At 42.6% G+C, this 16,868-nt stretch overlaps 1 protein-coding gene across 1 annotated transcript; it reads left to right on the plus strand.

Moving 5' to 3' along the window:
- Nucleotides 1-1,062: 1,062 nt before the first annotated feature.
- wdr32 (WD repeat domain 32) lies at nucleotides 1,063-11,760 on the plus strand. The gene is made up of 7 exons (XM_083997954.1): nucleotides 1,063-1,276; nucleotides 5,853-5,966; nucleotides 6,215-6,412; nucleotides 8,242-8,444; nucleotides 9,381-9,461; nucleotides 9,549-9,694; nucleotides 10,769-11,760. Exons 1-7 carry the CDS (start codon nucleotides 1,176-1,178, stop codon nucleotides 11,138-11,140), a joined length of 1,215 nt encoding a protein of 404 aa, XP_083854080.1. The 5' UTR covers nucleotides 1,063-1,175; the 3' UTR covers nucleotides 11,141-11,760.
- Nucleotides 11,761-16,868: the final 5,108 nt, after the last annotated feature.

The raw sequence follows: 16,868 nt of genomic DNA on the forward strand, positions 1-16,868 counted from the left end.
CAGCATTTCTCCACCAAGTGGCAGAAACAAATATCCGATGCCTCTGAAAGTCGACGAGGAAGCGGAAATACGTCATTTCTTTTTATTTCGCATTTGTTTTGGTGAAGAGAGAACAGTCAATTTGCTCTAACTAAAAAGAGACCACACTTCCGCCCTGGCCTTTCAGCTTAAAACACACATCAACACAAAACGGTGTGTTGATACGTAATATCGCCCTAAACGGATTACTAAAAGTAGGATTGAAATCAATTAAGTGATTATATAACGTGTTTTGTTTTTATTCAAGACTTCCGAGTTCTTATTCGGTTGAAAAATAAAAATCTGTACTTTATTTTGAAAGTTAAGTCTGTAGTCTTCCGGTAAGCATGCTAGCTCAGCGTGGCTAACTTGACGCGCGGCGATCATCATCACCAGGCGCTGCCAAGTCTTGGTAGCTATCAAAATATAAATTGTGTAACGTTACCTACCTATAATGCAGCTAAACTCTTCTACTGCCATGGCGCCTTAAGAAGAAGAAGAAGAAGACGAAGCGACGTTGGAGGGAGAGACACGGTTTCATGCTCGGTAGGTAGGTCGGTGACCACCGGTCGGAGTGAGTCCGTCTTTTTACCTTCACGCCGCCGTCGACAATGAGCTCGGAGCAGCAGCAGCAGAGCAGCACCAGCGACGACGCCGCCGCCGACGAGTCGCGTGAGGACAGGCCCAACGGCAACGGTAGCAACGGCAACGGTGGCAACGGTAGCGGTAGCAACGGCAACGGTAGCAACGGCGGTTCCGACAAAGAGGAAGACCCTGACATCGACGACTCGGAGGAAGAGGAGGAAGATGATGACATCGCTCGTCGGGAGGTTTCAGCCCCACCGCCCGGGAGGAGCAGCGGCAGCGCAGCAGGTTCCCCGGCGCCGGAGGAGAGGGAGCCTCAGCCCCGCAACAAACCGCCCACCGCGCCGCCGCCACCGCCGCAGACCGGGAGCAGCAGCGGCGGCGACGGAGGCAACGGTAGCGGCGGTAACAACGGCGGTAGCAACGGCAGCGGTAACGACGGCAGTAGCAACGGCAGCAGCGGTAACAACGGCAGCGGTAACGTCAGGGGAGACAGCCTGTTTGCCTGGCTGCAGAGCAGGACTATCAGACGCGGGGTGTTTGTGGACCCAGCTCGGGATAATTTCAGGACAATGACCAGTTTGTACTGCTCCATGAACCCGGCGGTGGAGTCTGTCAACCTGAGCACTCAGACCCACGGCGCCGTGTTCAACCTGGAGTACTCCCCGGACGGGTAAGAAACATGTAGCTAGTAGTAGTAGTCTACTTTGTTGCAGTGGGTATACCTGCATCACATAGTTAGATAGTTTTGTTGTAGGCAGAGCAAGACAAGGCAAGCCAGCTTTATTTATACACATTGTATAGGCTACCAAGAGGCAACTCAATGTGCTTTACATAAAAACAAAACACACACACACACATATACAATAAAAACGGCATCAAAATAGAGTTTGCAGCATGAAATATTGATTCAGTATTAAAACAATTAAGAGGACTTACAGTGCGAATCCAAGATCAGGATTTAAAGTTCTTTAAAAGAGCTCACATGAAAACATATAATGTTTTTAACCTGGATTTAAAAATGCTTAGAGTTGGGTCCTTGTGGAGTTGTAGTAAAAAGCAACTGGACTTCTTTTCTTGCTTGAAGACGTTTTGCCCCTCATCCAAGAGGCTTCTTCAGTTCTCTTTGGATGATGGGTGAAACGTCTTCAAGCAAGAAAATAAGTCCAGTTGCTTTTTTACTACAACTCCACAAGAATAAGATGACCTGGATGACTGGGAACCTTCACGGACTTAGAGTTGGGTCTGATTTCAGTCCTGCTGGAAGACCACATTTTCAGTGGGTATACTGAGTATACCTGAGTATCACATACTGTAGACTACACCACTGCCTCTCATCCACCTGGAGCCCATGTGTGCACAGGTGTCTCACTCACTCTCTACAAGGAAACAGGTGAAAAATGAAACAAGTGCACTGAAAATGCTTTGGGGGGGAAAAAACACCAGATAAGAACTTAAAAATTCAACATCACGTTGCTTCATCTCACTGGTGAAGTAAAAGCTGCAAACTGGCAATTTAATCAGACAATCTTCTTGACTTTTCTCCTCCCACCAGACAAAAACCTTTTATAGTCCTGCTGCATAAGCCCCTCGCAGTAAACACCCACAGTAATGAGGGTGTGAGCCTCGGTGACCGTGGCAGCAGATGTAGGAAATAAATCCTGCAGCCAAACCAGGTCAAGCTGTGTCCAGTCTGGATCAAATGCTGTTTGTGTGGGCTCATGTAACAGCAGGAGACGACACATGTCCCTCATACACACACCGTATCTGTGTGTGTGTGTGTGTGTGTGTGTGTGTGTGTGTGTGTGTGTGTGTGTGTGTGTGTGTGTGCGTGAGAGAGAGAGAGAGAGAGAGAGAGAGAGAGAGAGAGTGTTTCCAGGAAATTGCACCTTTGCAGGAGATTAAAAAACCTGCAGATGAACGCTCATCCTGAGACTCTCTACATCAGAAAACTGATCTAATCTCATGACACAGTATTAATAATCTAATTATCACAGTCTGTAAGTGTGAATGATACTAGGTTACTTATCTTATTGCTGTTGCCAGGTGACGGACCACAGGTTTCAGTGATGTTTTATGTATTTATTTAGTTAGTTCCCTGTCAGACTCTGTGTTATACAGGGATGCAAACAGCGCGCCGAAAAGCGAAACTCGCTTTTTTCATGACCAATTAGGTGACTTGTGTGAATCGTTCAGATCCGAAGAGTTTTTGTTTTTGGGAGGGGGGGGGGGGGGGGGTCTCAGCGTCTCAGCTGGGGGGGGGGGGGGGGGTCTCAGCTGGGGTCAGTAAAATGTTTTTCTAACAGGCTGACAGTGACAATCACGTGAAACTGAGGCGAACTCATTCATGGTTGTCTCTGGTTATAGCACATTATATAGGCCTATATGTCCATTACACACTTTTAGGCCTTAAAATGTCTTAAATTTGTTGAATTATTGTGTTCAAGACTTAAATAAGACAGCTCTTAAATTTTCGTATGCCCACCATGGGCGAGCATTTCGCTCGCATTTGCCCCTAAAAAAAAAAAAAACATGTGTGAACCAGGAAAATCACAAAAAAGAAAGAGCACAACCTGCGATTGGTCAAAAACTACAAATCCCACAATCCTCTGGCCTCAACAATAACAGTAGTTAGTGTAAGTAAGGGAGAGTGGAGCTGTCGGTGAAAAGAGGAAACAACGCCACGTCTGGTCCTGTTCTATGTTGTTCGTTCACATCGTCACCGTTTATTCGTTACGTCCGCGGTGTAAAAGGCCGTGACGCAAAGACGCGATTAGGCGCGAGACGCGGTAGACGCGACTTTTTTTTTTGCGACGCAATACACCCGATTCTTTTATGGCGACGGGACCCTCGCGTCTTCGTCTATTTCATCGTGTTTGGTGGGAAGACCCAAAGGGGCTTCCCACTCAAACACGAGGAACGCTTTTTTTTCGCGCGAGCTTTTACGCGCAACCAAACGCGAGATACGCGAGATAAGCGAATTAGCGCTCGTTTTCACTCGTTTCAAAAAAAAATTTCACTACAACAATTTTTTTTTTTTTTTTCTTTTTCAAAGGAGGTTAAATCGAAAGCAACTGGACTTAGTTATTTACTTATTATAACTAAGTCCAGTTGCTTTCGATTTAACCTCCTTTGAAAAAAAAAGTCTAGGAAGACGTTTCACCTCTCATCCAAGAGGCTTCATCAGTTCATGTAGCATCTGACCAGGCTGGGACTGGTCCAACTATCTGGTGTGGAGACTCAGTATAAGTCCAGTTGCTTTCGATTTAACCTCCTTTGAAATACTATGACCTGGACAAATGAGAATATGCACAGGCCTACAACAACATTTCTGCTCTCACCAACCATGGTTGAGGTCACAACGCTGCTGTAGCTGCTCTGGAAGTCCGAGACACTGAGGCCAAACGCCGTCGCTTCTGGTCCATGAGGCGAGTTCCGGGCTGATGAGCTACAGAGACTTTAGAGTCAAAGAGGAGCCGCTGCTGTCTCACAGCCGCCACCGACCCCTAGAATAAAACACCACCGACCCCTAGAATAAAACACCACTAAGCCGTGGACGGTCGCTGCGTGGATAAAATGCTGACGACCAAAACAGCCGCCACCAGGTCACTGACTGGAGAGTTTTAAAGTCGGCACATGAACGCAGCTCAGACCGGCCGGTGCCTCAGCGCGGTGATCAGCAGGACGCTATAGCCTACCCAGTACCGGCCAGCTCAGTACAGAGGGGGGGGAGGGGGCGATAACGTGACGCACAGTATACTGTTATGAGACACATTATGCATCCCAACTGTCTTTTTTTTAGAGGATTTTTTTTTACCAAGAATGCGCCCAAAAAAATCATGATCCAGGGGCCAAAATTCGAAACAAATATATCTTTTTTTTTTAATCACAATTCTCATTATTCTCCTGATGTCGGTTTAATGTAAACAGATTGCGCTGATATGCGTCATGTGACAGCGGGGCAGAGCTGCAGCTGCTGTGCTGTGATGGACCTGATCAGACTGGTGGTGGTCCACAGTCAATCAGTCCCAGAGCCTTCCTATTCACCTCCAATGTAGACGCCACGTGCGCGCTCGTTACCCAAAGCGGCGCGTATCCGCGTGCAGTCGGTGCGACGGCGCCGCCGTTTTTCCCCCCGTGCATGTCCGTTGCTGTGTCAGGCAGGTGTCTCCCACGGAGCTCTGCCCCGTTTCAGAGGTGAAGGAGAGACGTCGCCTCCGCGATGTAGAATGTGTTCAATTAAAGTGAAACTAACACATATAGGCCTATATGTCCATTACACACTGAATGGGATGTTAAATCCCATGTCTTTATTTCTTCAGTTTATTTTAATAGTAATAATTATGACTAACATTCAGTGAAGACCTAAAAATCAGTATCTCCAAAATTGAAATATTGCAATGGTTTTTATTTTTTTAAAGCATTTTTAATATAGAAATGTTGGCCTTCTGAAAACTGTCCATCTATATGCACTCAATACTTGGTTGGGGTTGAACTACTGGAAATAGACTTTTCTGTGATATTGTTAATGGTGAGCCCCCCCCCACGACAATTCCTCTCTTTTTTGGTCCTGACCCGTTTGCATCCCTGGTTATAAGACTCAAGATTCAAGATTTTTATTGCCACACAGATGCACAAGTACATGCATTGTGTACAACCTAAGTTGGGGGGTGCTCCACAATACACATAAAAACAGTAAATAAATAACAATACTAAAACCTATCTATAAGGTTTTTTAAAAAAGTTTAAAGAGTCCAGATCAGTTTACAAGGCTACAACGAAAACTATTTATTAATCCCACACATGGGAAATTTGGAATATGCAAATATAGAGCTATAAAAAACAATGTAAAACAAACATATCGTTATATACCAAAACGTTTCAGGAATATGTACAGCTATTTACAAGAAAAGAATAAAATTATATACACAGTGTTGGTAGTTGTAAGGCATAAAGAAGAAAGTATTGCACAGAAACAGTGGCTCCTTGGGTCCCCTAAAATACACAACAGCATATTTATTATCAATACACAATCCATGTCATTCAGACTCACGATACCCAACACAGATGCAGAACAAACACAAAACTAATACAATAGCTCAATATGTTAATTTCTAAATCACACAGTTCAACCGAATGCGTCAAAATAAAATGATCGATAAAAATAAATATGTAAATATAATATAAAGAGGGTTGTTTTGTGATAATGTGTGTTCATGTGTGTGCTTGTGTGTGTGTGCTCTGCTCAGGTCCGTGCTGACTGTGGCCTGCGAACAGACCGAGGTCCTGCTGTTTGATCCCATCTCATCCAGACACATCAAAACGCTGACAGAGGCTCATGAGGACTGCGTCAACAACATAAGGTCTGTTACTTTCTATTATCTTAAATCATCCAGAGAGGTTTTTCTTTTTACAGAAGACGTTGGCATCATCCGGCTTCTCACACAGTTTATACGAGACACATGGGACCAAGAGAGATGAAGCTCAAAGCAGTGAAACAAAAAGATTCAAACAGCAGCAGTGTGATCGCTCAAAGTGTAAAGACTAACTTGAGTGATCTGATTCTGCAGGGACTCTAAATCTAAATCTAAATCCGTCTTGTCCCCCGCAGGTTTCTGGACAATCGTTTGTTTGCCACCTGCTCGGACGACACCACAATTGCATTATGGGATCTCCGTAAGCTGAATTCGAAGGTTTGCTCCCTGCACGGCCACGCCAGCTGGGTGAAAAACATCGAGTACGACACCAACACCCGTCTCCTCGTCACGTCCGGCTTCGACGGCAACGTCATCACATGGGACACTAACAGGTCGGTCGTCACGCACAGGAAGTCGCCTGCGCATTTTTAAAGGGATAGTTAACCAAAAAAATGAAATTCAGTCATTATTGACTCACCCTCATGCTGATGAATACTCTGGAGTAGTTTTTTATTCCTCAAAGTGCATCTGGAGGCCGGTTCGTAGTCCAGTGAAAACTTTATATGAGAGTCAATAGCACCCGACACAAAAACGTCCATAAAACTACACAAAAACACTCCACACTGCTCGTCCACTGCAATCCAAGTGTCCTGAACGGATATAGTCCAGAGTTTACTCGAAACGACTGCATTTAGGAGATTTTTACAGCCTAAACAGTCCTGCATTGAATTTGCCTGGGGGCGTGCTCTCACGTTCACAAGCGTGAATGTCAGAGCCCAATACAGGACTGTTTAGGCTGTAAAAATGTCCTAAATGACGTTGTTTCAAGTAAACTCTTGACTATATCCCTTCAGGACACTTGGATTGCAGCGGAGGAGAAGCATGGAGGTATTTGGATGTTTCATAGTGTGTGTTTTGGACGATCCAAAAGTTCAATTTTGGGTGAAGTATCCCTTTAAGTAGATTTTATGATACTTAAAGTCAATATTCATTTATAAAATCATTGATTATCACAGGAGCTATAAGGTCATCTTAGGTGAATCATCTTGGTATCAGTGTAAATACAGAAGAAAACCCGTCTTTTTCATCAAATCTCTATCAGTTCTGCCACCTGGAAAATAGTCTGTTGTCATGGTGACTTCATGTTGCACCAGCAGCAGCTGCACATAAAACTCCCAATACCAATACATCACTGACTTTTAACAGGCTCCTTCTTCAGCTCCCCATCAAATAAAAAAAACAGCTTTTACAGTGAATGAATGAGATTCTTTCAGCCATGAAAAACCAGTTTTAACCCCGAGGAGCAGAAGAGTCTAAAGTTTCTACGTATATTTTCACTATGGATCATTGTAGGGCTGCCCCCAAATAGTCGACCAAGCACTGGTCGACCAAAAAATCATTAGCCGACCACAATTTCATTGGTCGATTGGTCGCAGGAAAAAAAAAAAAAACATTTGGAGCCGTGTCTTGTCAAAATTAAGCCAACATCAATGACTGAACTGTATAGGAAAGGTTATGGGGCTTTTATTTTGAAGGGCCAGATACAGGAAGTCGTTACGTGACACTTTTTTTTTTTTTTTTTTTTTACAAGGCACGGCAGTCTCTCTCGTATCACCGCTGTTTTCAACCTTAGCGGTGCTGTCTGAGCTCCGGTCCCGTCCCACAGCGCTCACCGGCGGTCAGTCTCAGTGTCACGGAGCGGATCCATGATGGTCCCCGCTGCAGTCAGAGACCCGCACCCATAGACAGTCTATGCCCACACCCATAGACATATGTCTATGCCCACACCCATAGACATATACTATGACCGCACCGCTCCACGCCGCGGACCCCCACCCCCGCACCCCCGTCACACAGCCTGAGCTCAGTAACTTTTTACCCTCCTCATCTACTGTGTTTATTGGTGATAAACAGGCATTCTGCCGGTAATAACGGTGAAACACGACCGGCTTGTTGTTGAATCTCGGACCCAACACGGCCGGAGTCACGAGCATTTAATTAATTAATTCTCAACCTGACCGCGGGCACACAAAAAAAAAAAAAAAAATTTTTTTTTTTTTTTTAATTTAATTTTTTTCCCCCCTCAAGGTGGGGGGTCGATTAGTCGACTAATCGCCATAAGTGACGACTACTGGTCGACCAACAAAATCTTTGGTCGGGGGCAGCCCTAGATCATTGTCTTTTTGAACAATTTTAACTGAAAGAAATCTCTCCGCTGCAGGTTTACGGAGGACGGCTGCCCGCACAAAAAGTTCTTCCACACCCGCTACCTGATGAGGATGCGTCTGACGCCCGACTGCTCCAAGATGCTCATCTCCACGTCGTCGGGTTATCTGCTCATCCTCCACGACCTGGACCTCACCCAGTCCCTGGAGGTGGGCAGCTACCGCATGCTGCGAGCACGACGGACGCCGCTCAGCTCAGGTTTGGATCAAACACACACACACATACACACAGACACGCTAAATTGTATCACTGAAAAATGTCTTGGTCCTTCTTGAGTCTGTGTTTTCTTTTTGGCTTATTTTTTTCACTGTTCTTAGTGTTTTAGTGCCAAAAGAAGTGACTGATTATTCAATTAGTGGTTGATGGAATATTGAATCAAGTGTTTTAAAGGATTGAGTGATTGATTTTATCCTCATATCATCAAAATATTTCAAGTATTTGCTGATTACAGTTTAATAAATGCAAATAATTTCCTCCATCCGATATAATTTGTGTTTTTAGCTGTTATTCAATTAGTTGTTGAGGAAATATTGAATCAAGTGTTTTATTCTCATATCATCTAACAGGGTTCCTACGCAATTATGGAAAGTAGTATGGAATTTGATTTTATACATTTCCAGGCCCTGGAAAAGTATGGAAAATGGAAACTATTGTATGGAAATATATTTATCTTAATACTTATCTGGGTTTGGTCTTATTCACATCATTATTTTGTATGCGCTATTGTACCTAGCTACAATCTCCTGGAAATTATTTGGTTATACAATGGCATACAAATTCAGAATAATGAAAAAAAAGATTAATTGCATGATTTTATTAACATGATACACATCTCACACATTATTTGAATTTTTTTACTGAGTAGTCCGGAAATTAGGGTCTGGAAAAAGTATCGAATTTGGAAATGTAAAATGTGTAGGAACCCTGATCTAAATATTTCAAGTATTAGCCGATAACAATTTGATAAATGCAAAGGATTGATTTCCTCCATCTGATATAATTCATGTTTTTAGCTGTTGTTCAGATGTTTCAAGCTTCACCGTCTGAGGTTTTGTTGATTAAATGTTAAATGGATAATCGCTGATTCGAGTTAAAAGAAAATAAATTTTGACCCTGATGTGTCTGATTCTGCAGACGGAGGCACATCAGCGTCCAGATCAGCTGGAACTCCTCGACAGGGAAACGACTCCAGCAAGCTCCACCCTCACAGAGAAGGTCGGACTCTTCAGGCTAGAAAACTGAATGAATAAAATCAGGTTTCAGGACGATAAAACTCATCACAAACCTTTTTTTTTCTTGCAGGTCTTTCTCCACGAAACAGTCTGGAGGTTTTGACTCCAGAGATCCCCGGGGAGAGGGACCGGGGGAACTGCATCACCTCGCTGCAACTACACCCGAAGGGCTGGGCCACGCTGATCCGCTGCTCCAGCAACATGGACGACCAGGAGGTGAGAAACGTTCGGCTGCAGATTCAACACTTAGAGCTTGTCACAGTGAGACGCTTCACACAATCTAGACACGCACGCAGTGATAACATGTGTCATTAGTATATGACCTCTGTTGACCTCTGTTGGTGTACAACTGGAATTACATCATCACTGTTTTTTGTAAATTAATAGCAAACTGCAACAACAGCCAATTCAATCAGTTCAATTTATTCAACATGAAAACAGTTGTTGATCTCTTGTGAATGAATGTTCATCATTATTTAATAAAGGTAAAATGTAAATTAAATACATAAAAATAAGTAGTAGGTCAAAATTGATCTAATTTACATTTTCTGCAGTGATGTACTGAGGCCGTTTTGAATATTAACAGTTATTTATTGTAACACAGTAAAAAGTTGTGACTCCAGTTTAAATCTGTCACAAGCTTTTGAACCACATCATTGCAAAAAAAATGTGTGTTTATGTAAAACATGAGGAATATCAACTGATTAATCGGTTTTTGGATGTTTTTACTCTGGGATCGGCCCCGGGAATCTCAAATGATTCAGGCCTCATTCATTTTCTACAGAAGAGTATTATGATGAAAAAAAATGTGAGGAGGAATAATTGTTTTCATTATGCACTTGAGAGAATTAAGTGAAAATTTGAAAACATGTGATGTAATATCAGGATTGTCAGTCACCATCCACTCCTAATCTGAGGAAATTTTGACTTTATTCACATATAACATATAACATTCCCACTTTTTTCTCGGAGTGCATAATGAAAAAAAATCTCCCTCTCATTCTTTTTTTTCTTTTTCTATACTCTTCCGTAATTTTCAAATAAATCAGGGGCAAAAAAACTGTAATAAGTAAAAATAAGTCACATTTGGTGACGTTGAACCTTTTTTTTTAAATAGAATTCATTTAGAGTCTCCTACTGCTGCTGCTTCCTTCCTTCCTGCTGCTGATTGTGTCACATGCTGCTCTGACGCACTGTTTCCGGCGATGACGTCATATTAATTAACACTTCACTGACTCCATCCCACTTCCTCCCTCCTCTCTCCCTCTCTCTCTCTCTCTCTCTCTCCAGTGGACGTGTGTGTACGAGTTCCAGGAGGGAGCGCCCACTCGCCCGCTCGTCTCCCCCCGCTGCTCCCTCCGCCTCACCCACTACATCGAGGAGGCCAACGTGGGGCGGGGCTACATCAAGGAGCTGTGCTTCAGCCCGGACGGACGGCTCATCTGCTCGCCGTATGGCTACGGCGTCCGCCTGCTGGCCTTCGACGAGCGCTGCGGCGAGCTGGCCGACTGCCTGCCCGTCCAGACCAGCTGCCTCAGGGAGATCCGCTCCATCTACTCGCACAGCGACGTGGTGCTCACCACCAAGTTCTCCCCGACGCACTGCCAGCTGGCCTCGGGCTGCCTCAGCGGACGTGTGGCGCTCTACCAGCCCAAGTTTTAGCCTCCAGTTGCCGCGGGAACGGACGGAGCAGCCGCGCAGACCTGGGTCCCGGTCAGGGTTCCAGCTCAAAACCTGGAGAGTCTGGAAAGAGATTCGAGAAGCATTTTAGTGCTGCCCAGGTTCGATAACTCTGAAAGTTGCACAAAGATCAGTCAAAGTATTGCACTGGCTCGACGTATTGTTTGTAGAAGTAAATATTTTCTATGATTTTAGACCCTTGGCGTCCAATTTATGCTGACATTTACTGTGCAAAACTAGTATTTATCCACAGAGCGATTTGATTTCTATCAAAACCATCAGAAGAAATTGCATTTTTTTTTATAAATCTCAAAATGTCGGAGCCCTAAATAACATTTCCCTACGGCTGCAGCAGCTGGGCGGGGTTCATGCATGCAGATATTTCCAATAGAGTGACACGTGGTGTAAATGTCAGTTAACTGGAGGTTTTTTTAAGTTGACTTTAAAGGGATAGTTCAACATTTAGGCAAATTGGCCCATTGTCATAACCTCTATAGTTTTAGCAGTAGGTTTGTTACCTTTAATTGTCGGTGCAAGCTATTTTTAGAACGGCGGAGCAGAGCCGCGAGCTGCTCAGAGCTACACTACGGAGGCTCATGGGATTTCTTGGTTTCCCTCATCAAATACACAATCCAACAACTCCAAAATGCTCTGGTGGACAAGTTGTGACCTGCACATTCACCACGCTATGAGATAATAACAGAACGTTACCAGACAGAGTTGTTTTAGAGGTAAATACAGAGACTGTTTGCTGAAAAACTTTCCCTGACGGGAATGCGCATCATCGGTTTTGCATGAATTTGCCTCTAAAACAACTCTGTCTCGTAACGTTCTGTTATTATCTCATAGCGTGGTGAATGTGCAGGTCACAACTTGTCCACCAGAGCGTTTTGGAGTTGTTGGATTGTGTATTTGATGAGTTTGATGACAATTAAAGGTAACGGACCTACTGCTATGACTATAGGGATTATGGCAATGTTGAACTATCCCTTTAAAATACTAATTTGAACACAGTGAGGTTTCTGAGGCCTCAGCCAAGACTGTATGTAATGAAAACTCATTACTCCCTCCCAACTGGCACCTCATGCTAATAAAAACAACAATATTTGAAGCACTTCTGGACCCAGGTCTGCAGCTGTGAAGCAGACTGAGTTTGTTTGGAGCAAGAAAGAGAAAAAAGAAAAAAAAGTGAAAGAAGGAAAAAGACTTCAGCTGTGGCCCCTGACCAGGCTGCAGCAGAGGATGGAAACATTCAGCCTGTCTGACCCGAAACACACAAAAAAGACTTTGAGGCAACGAAATAAAAGAAACAAGAAGAAAAAAAAAAAAAAAAAAAAAAATGAAAGTCCAGACTGAGAAAATCTAAAACCTTGAAGCTCAAGAGATGCAACAGTGAAACTCTGCAGGTCGTCTGTCTGTGGCTCCTTTTTTCATACTAAAGATTCATTTTGGACTCTATAGCAGCGGAAAACTTTGACTTTGACTTTGACACTAAGGATGCAAACGGACACATGAATCCATTGAACCCAGATGAGACGAGACAAGACGAACGGGCGTATGCGTCTGTTGTTGCTCGTCCCGACTGCGGATGGCGTCGGTCGCTCTCAGCTGCTCCGCTCTTGCTCATGCCTTTTTTCTACAGGTGCTGCTTCTTTGCTCATAACAATCTGAACTTTGACTCCTCACCCCCCCTCCTCCTCCTCCTCTTCTTCCTCCTCCTCCTCTGGACTTAAAGGACCTCATCATCAACCAACGCCTTTCTCCTTCGCTCATGGACGGTCGCTTCTCCACCTTTCTTACTCTTCCTCTACTTTTTTTTTTCCTTTTCTTTCCATCTCCGCCCTGTTTTCATGCTGTTTGGAGGTTTTTTTTTAAAGGTTTTACAGGTGTGTGTGTGTGTGTTGGCGTCATCACTACTCACAGCGCGGTGTTCGGACTCGGAGGTTCACTTTTCACCACTGTTTAAAGTCATCGCACGTGTTTTTTGTTTTGCGTTTTTAATCTTTAATCCTGTAAACTGAAAGCTCAGCTGCTGCCGTCACGCTGACATCTACAAATGTACTTCCTTTACAAACCAGTATTGAAACATCATGACATATCATTTGTCTACTCTAAAAAGACGAGGCTGGTGTTCTAGATTTTTTTTTTTTCACCCATCGTCTCCATCTTGTTTGTGTTGCTCAGCTCAAGTTCATTGGTTCGCACTTGGTGTAAAACTTAAAAAACAACGGCTAATTTTCTGTTTTTATCAAACCTAAGACATGCTAAGAAGCTGGGACTACTTTTAGTGGCGGATTGATACACATTGGGTGCATTAGTGAATATTCCAGCTCCTCATAATTAAATACAGCGCTCATTTTGACAGTAATGAAGGTCAACTGTGACTTCTGTGTTTGACCGATCAGTAAAATCAGTTCTCGTCTCTTCAGAAAGATCAAATCTAGAATTTCCAGCCTCGTTTTTTTTGTGTTTGTTAGTTTGTTTTATCGCCTCAGCATCGTTGGTTTCATCTTTGCCAAGAAACATTTGTCTCAGTTTTTCTGTACCTCACGTTAAAGAGAGCGTCGTTTCACATCAGTATTTTGTTTGATTCTTTTCCCTTCATCTCATCCACTTTCTAACTTTTACAATGTTTTCCTAAAGGCGTTTTTTTTTTCTTTTTTGTTTGTTTCTTTTTCGTTCTTCTCTCAGTAGCGAACGGATTTTGCTTTGACTGTTGATGCTTCGTGTTTGCGACCAGTTGTAGTTTAGCTGCTGTAAGAGCCAAGCACACGTGTGGGTGACGTTGATGTAAACTGGTCCCAGTGCAGAATAAGATAATAACGTGCCGTTGCGTTTTTACAAAAAAACAAAACAATAGATAGAAGACATTAAGCGTATACTACTATGCATTACCAGCCTTTATGAAGATTCTCCCTTTTTCTTATTTATGTGCTCGGTGTGGAGCTGTCAGATGCCAAAATATGTTTTTTTTGTGTGTGTGTGTGTGGACAAGGCGGAGCTTCTCCTCTACTGTGGTGGTGCTGCGAGCTGAGAATTAAAGGTGGATTTAGAAAAGAAGAAGAAAAAAAAAACTCTTTAAATGTGGCAAAAGCTTGGTCTTTAAAATAATAGTTGGACGTTTTTGGGGAATACACTCACTCACTTTTCTGTGCCGAGTTTTTGAAGCTACTTTAGTTCATAAGGTGACGTTGAAAGTGTAATTTCCAAAAAAAAAAAAAAGTAAGTTATTGATAATTGACGTCAGATTTGAGACGATAAGATGATGATGAAGTTGTCTGAACCATAACAAGGTCCTGTTTGTAAGAGGAAGGAAGCTTTTAACACTTAGTACCTCAGTTTAATGTGTGTTGTTGGTGTTGTTCAGAGTCCATTTCACTTTCAGTTCAGTCAATTCAGGGACTTTCTTCTTCTTCTTCTTCCTCTTCTCTTTCTCTAATTACAGGCATTAATAAACACTCCTCCTGAATACTTTCACCCATAGACTGCTACGTTTATAATTGACTGAGCTTAAAGGTTGAATGACCAGCCATGCTGTATATTCACTGCTGCTTTTTTTTGTTATATTATTTCACTTATATTCACGAGCTCCTCGGAGAGAAGTGTCTTATCTGCCATTTTCACTTCAGGTAAAGCGACTAAAAGAGAAAAACCGGGTTCATTTTTATTAATAACTTTGTGTTTTTGTTAGTTTTTTTTTTGTTTTGTCATCAGTCCTCGTTTTTTGTTTAGTTTTTTTAACCTGTTTCCTGCTGTGGCTCAAATGAATGTCCTCTGTCTGTTCTGTTGTTACCTGTGCACCTGTGTCACCTCACAGCTAGAGGAGGAGGGGACAAGAGACAAAAACATGTTGAACTGCTCGCACTGTTGTTTTCCTACATCGCTACACACACACACACACAGGAAATAATCCCGACAATGATACTAAAGCGGTACTTATTATCACTGAAATAAAAAAAAAGGTTAGCTTCTTTTGCACTGCTGACTCCTTGCTGTTTGTTTCCTGTGTTTTTAAATGTTTTCACACATGCACTGATGTTAATTAACCACTAGGGGGCAGTCAGAGGCATCGCTGTAAACTAGTTCTGTTTCCTTGAGCAGAAACTTTTTTAAGAGACGGGAAAATAGTTCAGACAAATAAAAATGAATATTTATTTGTAGAGTTTCTGGTCCTGTTGGACTTCAGTCAAACAAAGTGTAAGAAAAATACATGACACATATTAATCAGACCAGCTGACACTTAAATCCTCAACTCAGTCTCTTCACAGATAATCGACAAACACTACAGCATCATCCACCACAATGAGGAACTAAACACAGTCATGTCTAGTCGAGTGAATGTCAACATTATTATTATTATTCAAGGATGCCTGTCTATGTAGATGTCCTCTATCCTTTAAAATGTCCCATAACTTCTTATTTTGATCTTATACTTCTATAAAAACAAAACCTGCTTTAACACACCTGGTCAACTTGTGCAGGTGTTTGTGTGACAGTCATATGGTCGTTTTAAAGCTTTTAACGCCACATTGGTGAAAGTTTAGGTGTTTTAAAACCTTGGTACCACTGGAGCCGTGCGTAGAGAAGTGTTTTTATGAACTGGCTCTTTGATATCAGTAACAATGGAAACCCAAATGACGTTTGTCTCGTTGTGGATTGAGCTTCTTTAAAGGGATAGTTACATTTTTTGGGGGCAAATTGGCCCATTGCCATAATCCTATAGTTTTAGCAGTAGGTTTGTTACCTTTAATTGTCGGTGCAAGCTATTTTTAGAACGGCGGAGAAGAGCCGCGAGCTGCTCAGAGCTACGCTACGGAGGCTCATGGGATTTCTTGGTTTCCCTCATCAAACTCATCAAATACACAATCCAACAACTCCACAACGCTCTGGTGGACAAGTTGTGACCTGCACATTCACCACGCTATGAGATAATAACGGAACGTTACGAGACCAAGTTGTTTTTGAGGTAAATGCAGAGATAGTCCAGTAATTTTAGGCCAAAAAAGGGGTCAACGTTAAACAAATTGCAACAGAAGCAAACTCAACTGATTTTGTATCCTCAACATGTCCTGAGTGAGGGAAAAAAAGCCCCGAAGAATCCCATTAGGGGAAAGTTTTGAAAAACACCCAAACATATCCCATTTATACGCATATAAAAAAAAAATTCACATGAATAGGGTAAAATTTTTAACCTTTAGATATCTCCATGAAAATGACTGAGTTGATTACTTACATTAAGACAAACAAAAAATGTATTACAAGTTTTTTGAAATTCTTTGTTAACATGAGCAACTTTGCATAAATCTGCATAAATTTGCATAAATTGCACCGTTTTGACGGCACATGTATATATGAAGTTGCTGTGGTGGTACCGGCATGAAAATTGGAATGAGTTGACTCCATCGGTCAACCAACACGAAACCACTTTAAATTTCAAGATGACTGCAATTTTTCAAGACAGCCACATCCTTAGTAGAGCAGGTATGACACACTCCGTCTCTATTAATGCTCATGGGCCTAAATTGGTTCCATTCCTTAAGCTTTTTAACTGTAATATTAACAAGATTGAACAAGACATTTTCACCTGCTCTACCCAATGTTTAGATCAGGTGCTGTATATGCAAATTAGCCATACGTAATTGGATTATGCACTGTTGGCTCATGTCATACCTGCTCTACTAAGGATGTGGCTGTCTTGAAAAATCAACCA

This window comes from Trachurus trachurus (assembly GCF_905171665.1).
Source record: "Trachurus trachurus genome assembly, chromosome: 22".
NCBI classification, from domain to species: Eukaryota; Metazoa; Chordata; class Actinopteri; order Carangiformes; family Carangidae; genus Trachurus; species Trachurus trachurus.

What these genes read in the sequence shown, in the direction of transcription:
- wdr32 (XM_083997954.1), top strand. Translation starts at nt 1,176, where the DNA reads ATGACCAGTTTGTACTGCTCCATGAACCCGGCGGTGGAGTCTGTCAAC. An exon ending in CTGGAGTACTCCCCGGACGG is followed by an intron (nt 1,277 to 5,852) that starts GTAAGAAACATG and finishes TGCTCTGCTCAG; the next exon opens with GTCCGTGCTGACTGTGGCCT. An exon ending in ATCACATGGGACACTAACAG is followed by an intron (nt 6,413 to 8,241) that starts GTCGGTCGTCAC and finishes TCTCCGCTGCAG; the next exon opens with GTTTACGGAGGACGGCTGCC.